At 46.8% G+C, this 12,119-nt stretch overlaps 2 protein-coding genes across 3 annotated transcripts in view; one reads left to right on the forward strand and one right to left on the reverse strand.

Moving 5' to 3' along the window:
- ninl (ninein-like) overlaps positions 1-11,761 on the forward strand; it is a 52,804-nt gene extending 41,043 nt beyond the window's left edge. Inside the window, exons 26-30 of the mRNA XM_061746033.1 lie at positions 2,378-2,578; positions 3,347-3,460; positions 4,697-5,143; positions 10,156-10,269; positions 10,341-11,761. Coding sequence (XP_061602017.1) covers positions 2,378-2,578; positions 3,347-3,460; positions 4,697-5,143; positions 10,156-10,269; positions 10,341-10,517 — 1,053 coding nt within the window. The 3' untranslated portion in view covers positions 10,518-11,761. The remainder of the gene's footprint in view (positions 1-2,377; positions 2,579-3,346; positions 3,461-4,696; positions 5,144-10,155; positions 10,270-10,340) is intronic.
- Positions 11,205-12,119, reverse strand: part of gins1 (GINS complex subunit 1 (Psf1 homolog)) — an 8,662-nt gene continuing 7,747 nt past the window's right edge. For both annotated transcript variants that reach the window (XM_061745482.1, XM_061745481.1), the window contains one exon: positions 11,205-11,416. In XM_061745482.1, the coding sequence (XP_061601466.1) occupies positions 11,348-11,416 (69 nt within the window). In that variant the 3' untranslated portion in view covers positions 11,205-11,347. The remainder of the gene's footprint in view (positions 11,417-12,119) is intronic.

Consider the following 12,119-nt stretch of genomic DNA (forward strand, 5'->3'; position numbering starts at 1 on the left):
GGTCCCAAATCAACATTTACATAAATTCGTAACGAGGAAAGACACAGAGACTACCTTGGAATGACTTTCAACGCACTTCTGCAGAAGGGGGGAGAGCAGAGGAGCTGCAGGGCAAAGTGGCCCTCATTCAAGAACTCCTCTCTCTTCTCTCAAAGCTCCTCCTCCTGCATGATGTTTTTATTAAGAAACTTTTACAGGAAATGACCATATAAGGACGGTCAACAGTGAACGATGGGAGGACATCGGGGTTAAAAGGTCACACATGTGACATTTTCAGTTAAAGAGGAAGTAATCTGGTATGCAGAAGCTTAAAGTTTTTAAAACCCATGGGTCAAATGCCTTCCGGACAAAACGGGAACTCTGTTGGAGGTCTTTGAACAGATGCGTCCAGTTAACCTTTAGTTAACCTCAAGGAAACCCTTGTCTATATCAGGAAGTTGCTGTCCTGACATCTGTTAACAAAGCATGTGATGGTTTCATAAGGACAAAACAAGTTCAAAAGTTTGATTAACCTCACAATTCCCTCCTATTTGTCCTTTTGAAACTTTGAAAAGAAAGGGTCATAACACATACACGTTTTAAAGCACACTTCACAGTAAAAAAAATGAAACAGTTTACATTCCAGTGTCATCATAAACATCCTTTTCATCAGTTAGAGTTCGTTGGAGTTGTCGGTAAATAGACCTCAGAATACTGCACTAAGGAAGTTTGCAATGGACCTTTGGACCATTGCACGGAGACACAGAATGATACAGGTAGTGAAAACACAGAACAGTATCAGAACAGTGATTATCGGAATCATAATTTTAGTCATTATGTCAGTCCAGGGGTCGGAAGTCAGCCAGGACCCAAAAGGTGGTACCTGCTGAGCGTCTGTCTTCTGACACGACTTTGACTAACTGACGTAATTCGGCTATAGCCTTGGTAACATTACATTCAGCACCAGTTTCATCAGGGATGAACATACAGCAGTGTTCCTAAATTACAACAACAATGTAAGTAAAGAGTTTGAGGAACAATTCCTAACATGTCAGCATGACTCATTAGTGGAAAAGTTTCTTCCATCTCTCGGACTCCTCTCCATCTTGTTGTAGCCAGTCAGTTTGGGGTAGTCATCTTCTTCAGGCCCGTGGCTGGTGAGTAGGCGTCAGGTGAGCTCTTCAGCGGACAAGGGTTTTGATACCGTCCGACTTCCGGCCTACTCAGGGTCTGGAAAGTTTTTCTACTAGCTTTCACTGCGACTGGTGAACCCACGTAGATCGTTCAGCAGCCTTTACTGCTGTCGGTGTCGCAATCTGGAAAGCAAAAGGGCCGTCCCAACGGGGTGATGACCTTTCACCACTCGAATCAGGATCTGGTCACCCAGTTTCAGCAGTTCCTGCTTAGGAGAGAGAGAGAAGAAACCAGCAGCTCACAAGAACTTTGAACATTTTTCCAGCAAACAACTCACTCATCCACATCGAGAGTGGATCTGCCTCTTCGGTTTTCTCTTGCCATGGTTTTCCGTCCCATAGAGGGGAGTTGGAACGGGCGACCATGCACCACCCAAAGGGCGTGACGATTCTCATGTACATTTCGACTAATGGCCGGCATTCAGGCCATGGTTTTCCAGTTTCTTCCATGGTTTCCCTGAGTCTTAGCTTAACACTGCCATTAGTTCACTCCAAGTATTCCCACTTCTGGACAACTCAATGAAATCCAAATGAATAACTTCAAATGGATAGGTCCCTTGGGGACACTGACCTCTTTTAGGTCTCATATTGCCTTGCGTGTTGTATCTGCAACAGGTTAGACAGCTCCTACAATTTTTTTTTTTAAAGTTATTTAGTTTAGTCCTGGTGATGTACCATACCCTGCCTGCCTCCTGTTGAGACATGGAACTCCCATGGCTCAACTTAGCCACCAGGGAGAACAAATCCCTGACATCTGTTAACAAAGCATGTGATGGTTTCATAAGGACAAAACAAGTTCAAAAGTTTGATTAACCTCACACCGCCCACTTCCTGGTCCCCCCGGGGGAACCGCCCACTTCCTGGGGAACCGCCCACTTCCTGTTCCCCCGGGGGAACCGCCCACTTGCAGCTTGTTGAGCTGATTTCACATGTGTGTACAAGATTGTGTCGTCAGCATTGAGTTGTAGCTCCACGTCCTCACAATACTGTGGGAGGTTTTAATGTACAGACTGAAGAGTAGTGGGCCCAACACAGATCCTTGACCAGGTACCAGAACCAGGTACCTGGACCAGGTACCTGGTTCTGGTCCCGTTCTTCTGCTGGTGCATCATGAGGGACCCCGTTCTTCCGCTGGTGCATCATGAGGGACCCCGTTCTTCTGCTGGTGCATCATGGGTAACCCCCGTCCTTCTTCTCTCCTCCAGAACCAGCGGTTCCGTCAGCAGGTTCTGGATCTGAGCAGCAGGAACCTGCAGCTCAGCAGCTCCAACGGGGAGCTGAGTCTCCAACTGCAGGGGCAGCTGGAGTCGGTCCGGAGGCTGCAGGAGCGCCTAGCAACCGTCTCCAGGGAGGAGGAGCAGCGCCTAGCAACCGTCTCCAGGGAGGAGGAGGAGGCGGCGGCTTCGGTGGGTGTGGCCCAGGCCTCGGAGTGGGGGCGGAGCTTCCAGCTGACGTCATTATTGTTGTTGGCATGACCATATTGCAATTGTCCAAAACCGCAACAATGCACCCATGCATGTCAGACATCGTTGGATGCGTCTCCATCGTGCCTTGATGGGCATTACTTTTCTCTGTCAAAAGTGTTACCGTGGCAACGCTAGATGCCAAAAAGCAAAGAAAAAAAGGCGACAATTCGGACGCTTATTGCTCGGCCGAACTTTATCGTAGAGACATCGTTCAAATTTACAAACACTCGGCCCGATTGGCTCTAATGGACCGTACAACCTCATCATGCTAATTATTACGGTTTTTGCGATATTTAACTTTCAATTTTTAAGAAATTTCCATTTTATCTTGGACGATTGTTGCTAGGCAACGGTTTATCGTAAAGACATCATGACAACATTGACAAACCCGGGACGCGTTGTACTGCAACATATTTTAGTCTCATCATGCTAGCTATTACGGTTTTTGAGATATTCAACTATGCTCATTTTGATGCTAACGGAACTTTGGATGCTTGTTGCGTGGCAACGCGATATCGTAGAGACTTTGATCCAACGTTAAAAGACTCGGGACGATGTGGACTACAACATACTGAGGTCTCATTACGCTGTTGTTTACAACTTTTGAGATATTGAAGCCAAATTGTCCCATTCTATCCTATGGGGCTTGTTACCATGGCAACAAAAACCTATGCATTTTCACCTCTGACTCCACCCGTTTCTCCTCAGGTGAACCGCCAATCACAGCTGGAGGCGGAGCTTAGCAGCGCGGTGCTGAAGCTGCAGTGGGCGGAGCTTAGCAGGGAGGAGCTGCAGAGAGACGCAGAGGAACGAAACCAGCAGGTCAGGATGTGACATCACAGACCGGACTGGACTGGACTGGACTGGACCGGACTGTCGCCGCTGATTTTTCAACTTCAAATTGACGCTCTGGACGGGCTGCCCCCGACGCCTCTGCAGCAGCTCTCATTAGGGCTGAACGATTAATTGCATTTGCGATAATATCGCAATGTGATAAAACAAGATTTTCTAACCGCAAAGGCTGCGATTTGACCAGTCACGTGATCTGGTCACGTTGCGAGTGAGCAGAGCCGGCAGCGAAAAAAAGTCAACAGTGCCGCGTGTCCGCCTGTAACCTATCTACCATGGCCTCAGTGTTAGGGCTCGGGCCAGGCGGGGCTTTATAAATATATGGGCTTTATAAATGTATTAAATATATGAGCGCGGAGTCGGCGTGGCGAGGAGCTGCGCGCGGTGACGAGCCAGGCGCGCGCCGGCGCGGATAGTCAAGTCGCGCTGTGAAGCCAGATTTATGGTTCCGCGTTAAATCAACGCAGAGCCTACGCCGTAGGCTTCACGGCGACACGCGCCGTATGTTGCGCGTACCGCGTACCCTACGATGTAGGGTCTGCGTTGGTGTAACGCGAAACCATAAATCAGCCTTAAACCACCTGCAGCCCGACAGCTCATCAGGAATTAAGTTAAACAGCGGAGCTGCGAGTTGTTCATTGCTGGTTGGTTTTGTTAACTCTGAGCTTTGTTGGTTTGTTTGTTAGTTTGCTGGTGGTTTTTTTCTCTCTGTGATTTTTGAGTTATTTATGAAGAAGTTCTGAGTTCCCTGTGAGGAAGGTTTTTTGTTCCTGTGGGAGTTTTTCTGTTTTTCTATTAAACAATTCCTCGTTTTGGTTAAAGTTTATCCCGGTTTGGTGTCGTGTGATTGGGTTCAGAGAACGACCCATAACACTACAGATGTGTACAGACGTGTGTAGACGTGTTAAAGAGGTAAAGACACAGATTTGTTTTCTTTATTGTTGTAATCTGTGCTTTAAATAAATCTGACATTGTTTATTATAAAACAGACTGATTTATTGCTTGTGTAGTTGAAAAATACATGAGAACAGGACCTTGAAAAAATAATCGCATATTAAATCGCAATCGCAATATTGAGGAAAAAAATCGCAATTAGATTATTTTCAAAAATCGTTCAGCCCTAGTTCTCATAGACGATGAATGTGACCTGACCCGGGTCGTTCAGGTGAGTCCACCTGACCTCTGAACCTGCCGTCTCTCCATCTCCAGGTGGAGGATCTGCAGCAGCAGCTGGTTGCCATGGGGACGGAGGCGGAGCTTCTGCGCTCGCAGCTCCACGTCGTCAAGGGGGAGGAGCTTGGCCATGCCCTCAGCCGGCTGCAGGTGGGCGGCGGCCTCAAGGAGGAGGCGGAGCTTCTGCAGGCACAGCTGGAGGAGGAGCTAGAAGAGGGGAGGAGGCGGAGCCAGCAAATGGAGGCGGAGCTAGAAGAGGGGAGGAGGCGGAGCCAGCAGCTGGAGGCGGAGCTAGAAGAGGGGAGGAGGCGGAGCCAGCAGCTGGAGGTTGAGAGGAGGCGGAGCCAGCAGATGGAGGCGGAGCTAGAAGAGGGGAGGAGGCGGAGCCAGCAGCTGGAGGTGGAGCTAGAACAGGAGAGGAGGCGGAGCCAGAAGCTGGAGGCGGAGCTGGAGCTGCAGGTCCAGCAGAGTCGCATCAAGATGGTAATAATAATAATAATAATAATAATAATAATTGGAAAATTTCCTCGCAGAAACTTGGAGAGTGCCACGGGGGTTGCTGCCCATTTGTGTGCATTGCTGCATTTTTCAGCAAGGGGAAGGACTCAAAACTAAGTCCGATGACACCACCCACGACTCTCTATGTCAAACCATGTAAAAGTTATCAGACTATCACATATCGACCAATCAGAAGAAGCGGTCAGATTTCCCAGAATTCTTTTAGGCGTCTCCAGCGTTCAGGTTAAAGTATATGAAGACTTGTGACTTAGTCATGTGACCAGTTCTGGCTGAATGAGTCAGCAGCTGAGCTCTGGTTGCCCCGGCAACTAGAACCTCACGTTTGGCTCTGAGAAAAACCCAGAATTTGGCTTCTGACAAGGTCTCAAATAACTCTGAATTGTGATCAAACCGTAGCTCGTAGCAGAAAAACGAAAACATCGTGAGAGACACAGAAGCCGGCAGATTCTGACAATCTTAATTTTATTCAGTTATTCCTTAAAATGAGTGAGTAAGCTCAGTGTGAAGACAGAGTGAGATTATTTTGAAGAAAACGTTTGATTACATTACAGTGAATGGGAACTGAGACAGGTATTGGCGGCGCTTTAACCCCCCCCCCCCCCCCCCGTTTAAATTTTGTGCACACCCACAGCCTGTCAAAGTCACATTTTATGAATCCCAACACCTATGTCTACATTCTGACCAAAGATTATTCGTCTCCTTTTTACGGTTTGGCCGTGAGCTCGAGTTACAAATAAAAATTCAGGTTATTTTTTTACTGTTTCTCACACTCTACCAACCGACACCCGCACTCTAGATTTGACAAAAAAGTGATTTCCAGTCCTCGCTTGAGTGCTCATATTTTGAAAAGGGTACATCTTAGGAAAAAGGTTTTGGAGAGAAGAGAAGTTTTCCTCGGTTTTAAAGTTTGAATGACATTTCTATGTGCAGGTATGAGAAAGTTAGGTGACTCAGAAAAAAGGTGAATTTTTGCTCTTTTTTTTTTACCTCCTCCCATCCACTTTGTTTTTTGGCTGTTTTTTTGGGAATAACTTTGGGAAAAATGGGAATTTCAACACCAAATGTCATAGCACACTATTCCCAATCGAGACACACGTTTTGATATATGATGCGCCTGGGTCCTCCGAAATCTGTAGGAGGAGTAGCGAACTGAAATCTGGCCGGAAAATGAAAAAAAAAACTAGACAATTTCCTTGCAGAAATTTGGAGAGTGCCACGGGGGCTGCTGCCCATTTGTGTACATTGCTGAATTTTGCAAGCAATAAAGGTGAAAGACTCAAAACTAAGTCCAATGACACCACCCACGACTCTCTATGTCAAACCATTCAAAAGTTATGGCAGAAAATAGGAACTATAAAATATGGACCAATCAGCTACTAGTATCACTTCCTGTTTAGCGTTGAAGTTTGACGCGGCGCCACGGCCACGCCATTTCACGAAAACTCAGGATTTTTATAACTTTTCACCGTTAACGTCTTTTGTGTCTCCTCAGCGAGTTTTATGTGGATCCTGCTAGGAGTTCCTTAAAGTACGACATGTGAAAATGGAAGAAATTGTGCCAAAATGACACGATTAATTCAAAATGGCCGACTTCCTGTTGGGTTTGGGCCATGGCGCCAAGAGACTTTTCTTTAAGTTGTGACATGATACAGGTGTGTACCGATTTACCTGCATGTACGTCAAACCGTATTGTGGGGCTTGAGGACCAAAGTTTTCTAGGGGGCGCTGTTGAGCCGTTAGGGTTAGGGTTAGCCACGCCCCTTTTTGACACTATCAGAATACGTAATTTCTCACCACGTGGGACGTGCCAAGTTTGTAGACTTTTGGGGCACGTTTTGGAACTGCTCGGGCCCTAATTAAAAGATAAAAATGGTCATATAGAAACATTTAGGTGCAATGATATAATACAGAATTCAGTTCTAAGTTCCTTTATAGAACAATTACTAGGATAGGATAAAAGCAATAGTGAATATGAATATAAAAAGGAAAAAATACTCCACTACTGTTAGTATAGTATAGTATAGTATAGTATATTAGTACTGTAGTTTCCAGTCCAACCATCAGTGCAGCAGCAGAATGTGACTGTATATTTTACTGGCAGCAAATACTTCACAGCAGTAAAAAAACATGATTAAATATAGACATGATAAGAACAAATGAAAAATAGAAAGATAAATATAACAACAAATAAGAGTAAGAGATGAAGATGATCATTTAGAAACATTTAGATGCAATGATATAGAATAAAAGCAATGTGGGAAATAAAAGTATGAAAGTAATGCAGACAGTAAAAATCAATGATATAGAATAAAAGGAAAGTGGCTACTAAGGCGGTTTGTCACCCCGAGGTTTTAAGAGAGAGGTAGGTCAGAACACCAGAGACCAGAACCAGATCCTGGGGGGTCTGTGTTGGTCCTGGGGGGTCAGATTTTAAGACTTTAACGCTGGGAGAGCAAAGCCGTAAGCTGGATGTGATTCTTGAACAGAATCGCAGGCTGGCGGCGTCTTTGAGCTCATTGGTAAGATGGAGAAGACCTTGGAGAAGTTGGAAGCTCGGCTTGGCGGGAATTGATCACAAATTCGTCTGATTGGAGTCGCCATTGATGAACCAGAGACTGAAGGCAGACGGAAAATTACTGAGTCTGTCTGTTTTCAAAATAATTGTTGATTCTATAATCTGGCCTTGACAGGGCGGTTTTGGCCGATCGCTCTGGTCACAATCTCCCTGGTTGAATGTACTGGTCACAATCTCCCTGGTGGAATGTACTGGTCACAATCTCCCTGGTGGAATGTACTGGTCACAATCTCCCTGGTGGAATGTAAACAAGGTGACTCTGCCCCCACTAACCCTCCCCTCTCAGGAACATCTGTGGACCTGTTTCAGAACTGACCGAGTCGTCTGATAACATCAAGGACATTTGGCTGAGAGCAGCTCTGAGAGAAGTTCACGGACTCATCGCTTCACAGACACACACTTGCTGATAACCACACACACCTCCCTCAAATCAATCATCTCTTATCAGCCCCCCCCCCAACAGTCTCCGGGTTTCTGGTCCTTAACAAAACTACAACACCGGTGAGCTCGAGATACCAACGTTTATTTAAACTGGTGCTGATCAGGAGAGTTTATTTAACTGATCAGGAGAGTTTATTTAACTGATCAGGAGAGTTTATTTAACTGATCAGGAGAGTTTATTTAACTGATCAGGAGAGTTTATTTAACTGATATTGATCAGGAGAGTTTATTTAACTGATATTGATCAGGAGAGTTTATTTAACTGATCAGGAGAGTTTATTTAACTGATCTTGATCAGGAGAGTTTATTTAACTGATCAGGAGAGTTTATTTAACTGATCTTGATCAGGAGAGTTTATTTAACTGATCAGGAGAGTTTATTTAACTGATCTTGATCAGGAGAGTTTATTTAACTGATCAGGAGAGTTTATTTAACTGATCTTGATCAGGAGAGTTTATTTAACTGATCAGGAGAGTTTATTTAACTGATCTTGATCAGGAGAGTTTATTTAACTGATCTTGATCAGGAGAGTTTATTTAACTGATCAGGAGAGTTTATTTAACTGATATTGATCAGGAGAGTTTATTTAACTGATCAGGAGAGTTTATTTAACTGATCTTGATCAGGAGAGTTTATTTAACTGATCAGGAGAGTTTATTTAACTGATCTTGATCAGGAGAGTTTATTTAACTGATCTTGATCAGGAGAGTTTATTTAACTGATCAGGAGAGTTTATTTAACTGATATTGATCAGGAGAGTTTATTTAACTGATATTGATCAGGAGAGTTTATTGAACTGATATTGATCAGGAGAGTTTATTTAACTGATATTGATCACATGGACAGTCCAGTCTTAGGGAAACATGTTGGTTCTTCTTTTATATGGGATGAATGGGTCAGACCTGATAGATCATTAAAACTATGGTTATTGTTGGAAATCCTGCCCCCCCTGCATGAAAGACAGGAGACCTAACTGTGGTCATTCAATGCAATTGTGTCTCCTGGATCCGACACATCGGTGCTAGTTCTCCTAGAGAAAGACAAACAGTACAAAATAGAAAACACCAACACCTTCACCTTCATCTGCATCTGCATCTGCATCCACATCCTCCACATCCCTCACTACCAGTTCCTCTCTGACCCGTTAGTATTAGTATAAAACAGCTGTTGATCTTTAATTAGAAAGTGTATAATGTTAGAATGTTTCCATGACACATTCAGGTCCAGTCCCAGAAGGTGGTCCTGGTGTTCCTGGGGGGTCCAGTTCTGGCGGGGTCCAGTTCTGGGGGGTCCAGTTCTGGGGGGGTCCAGTTCTGGGGGGTCCAGTTCTGGGGGGGTCCAGTTCTGGGGGGGTCCAGTTCTGGGGGGTCCAGTTCTGGGGGTTGTTGGGTCCCTAAGTCAACATAATAAATTCCTAACCAGGAAAGACACAGAGACTGTAGAATGATCTTTAAGGCGCTCCTGCAGGAGGGGGAGAGCACACTGACAGAGGCAGAGCCCCTGACAGCAAATGCTTCCCCAAAGACCCTCCCCTCGCATGAAGCTTTTTATTGAGAAAACTGTGACAGGAATGACCATATAAGGATAGTCAACAGTGTATAGACAGACAATGGACAGAAATTGGGGTTACAAAGACACACATGGGACATTTCAGTTAAAGAGGAACTAATCTGTGGTATGCAGAAACAAACAGGAACTCTATGGGGGTCTTCAACAGATGGTCCAGCTAACCCTTAGCTAACCTTAAAGACAACGGGACAGCTGTCGGACAGTCGACCCCCTGACAGAACTCAGGAAGTGGCCTGTGATAGTTTATAAGGACAAAACTCATTCAGAAGTTTAATTAACTTCACAGGGTCTCCATGGTAACAGGTCTGGTCTGTTCCAGGTCCAGTCCTGGCATGGGGGGTCTCTGGGGTCTCTAGTAACAGGTCTGGTGTGGTTCTGGTTCTGGTTCCAGGTCCAGTCCCAGAAGGCCTCGTTGGTTCTGCAGCACCGGGTGGAGGATCTGGATCTGCAGCTGAAGGGGAACCGTCTGGTTCTGAAGGAGAAGCTGCAGCAGCTGCAGGACCAGGTGAGTCCCGGCCTGGTTCTGGTCCCCCTGGTCCAGGTCCTGGTCCCGGTCTAACCCTCTCTCCCCCCCAGGTGTCCCGGTCGTCCCGTCTCTCCGTCGTCCTCAAGGACGTCTACGTAGAAAACTCTCAGCTGGTGTCGGCGCTGACGGAGACGGAGCTGCGGCAGAAACAAGCAGAGAAGAAGAACCTGCTGCTGCAGGACAAGCTGGAGGTGATGGGGAGGTTGTTGAGGGAGGTGGTGGTGTAGCCCCGCCCCCTGGTGGTGTAGCCCCGCCCCCTGAACATGTAGCCCCGCCCCCTGGTCCCCTAGCCCCGCCCCCTGGACCTCTAGCCCCGCCCCCTGCCCAGAACCTGCTGCTGCAGGACAAGCTGGAGGTGATGGGGAGGTTGTTGAGGGAGGTGGTGGTGTAGCCCCGCCCCCTGGTCCTGTAGCCCCGCCCCCTGGTGTAGCCCCGCCCCCTGGACCTGTAGCCCCGCCTCCTTCTCCCCCTGACTCCGCCCCCGAGAGCCAGCGGCCCCTGCAGGTCATGAAGCTGAAGCTACGAGCTACATTCCTGCAGCGTCGTCACGGTAACTGTTCAGGGTCCTCACCGCCCATGATGATGTCACAGATCACGTGATCACTGAGGGGGCGGGGCCTCCACACCATGACATCACGCTGACAAACTTATGGTTTTATCTGGGCAGGGCCTGTACGTGTGTGGGCGGGGCCTGTACGTGTGTGGGCGGGGCCTCCACGGGAGTGGGCGGGGCCTCCACACATTTGTGGGCGGGGCCTCCACACCTGCACAGGTGACATCAGGACAGGAAGTAGCTCGTCTCCTGTTCCGTCTCTGTTCGTCTGTTTTTCTGATCTCTGAACAAACCAAAGTTGAATAAATAAATTATGTTTTTAATCATCTGAGACTCGACTTTAAAGTTTAAAAAGGTTTTTATTTCATCATTAAAACATCAACAAATAAAGTTACAATACAAACACAGACAAACGTTGGAAACAGAAGCTTCACTGGAGGTCCAGAACCAGAACCGGGTCAGGACTCCACGTGCTCCAGAACCGGGTCCAGAACCAGAACCGGGTCAGGACTCCACGTGCTCCAGGACTCCTTGGCGAATCAGCTGCTCACATTTCCAGCGCGGCAGGAAGTGCTGAGAACAGAGACATGAGGTCATGATGCTGGTCACCATGACGACCAGGGGCCTCATTTATAAAAGAGAGCGTAGGATTCAAACTAAAAGTGCACGTAGTACAGAATGGATTCCTACAAATATTGGAAACCGTTGTGTTTGGTGATTCTGTCTGTCGAGGACGTTGAAGATGCTTCATGATTGGATTTATGATAGCAGGATTTCTCTTGATAGGAGAAGGGGGATTCCTGGTGTACCGACAAACGCGTAAGTCGTCGACAGCTGTTCTGGCTCTTTCAGAGCTGCCGGACGTGGCTGAAGGATCAAGCAAGGTGATCAACACTCAGACTTTAACGTTAGGGGAGCAAAGCCGTAAGCTGGATGTGATTCTTGAACAGAATCTCAGGCTGGCGGCGTCTTTGAGCTCATTGGTAAGATGGATAAGACCCTGGAGAAGTTGGAAGCTCGGCTTGGCGGGAATTGATCACAAATTCGTCTGTTTGGAGTCGCCATTGATGAACCAGAGACTTAAGGCAGACGGAAAATTACTGAGTCTGTCTGTTTTCAATATAATTGTTGATTCTATAATCTGGCCTTGACAGGGCGGTTTTTGGCCGATCGCTCTGGTCACAATCTCCCTGGTGGAATGTAAACAAGGTGGCTCTGCCCCCACTAACCCTCCCCTCTCAGGAACATCTGTGGACCTGTTTCAGAATATATTATA

Source organism: Cololabis saira, chromosome 17 (assembly GCF_033807715.1).
Source record: "Cololabis saira isolate AMF1-May2022 chromosome 17, fColSai1.1, whole genome shotgun sequence".
Taxonomy (NCBI): Eukaryota; Metazoa; Chordata; class Actinopteri; order Beloniformes; family Belonidae; genus Cololabis; species Cololabis saira.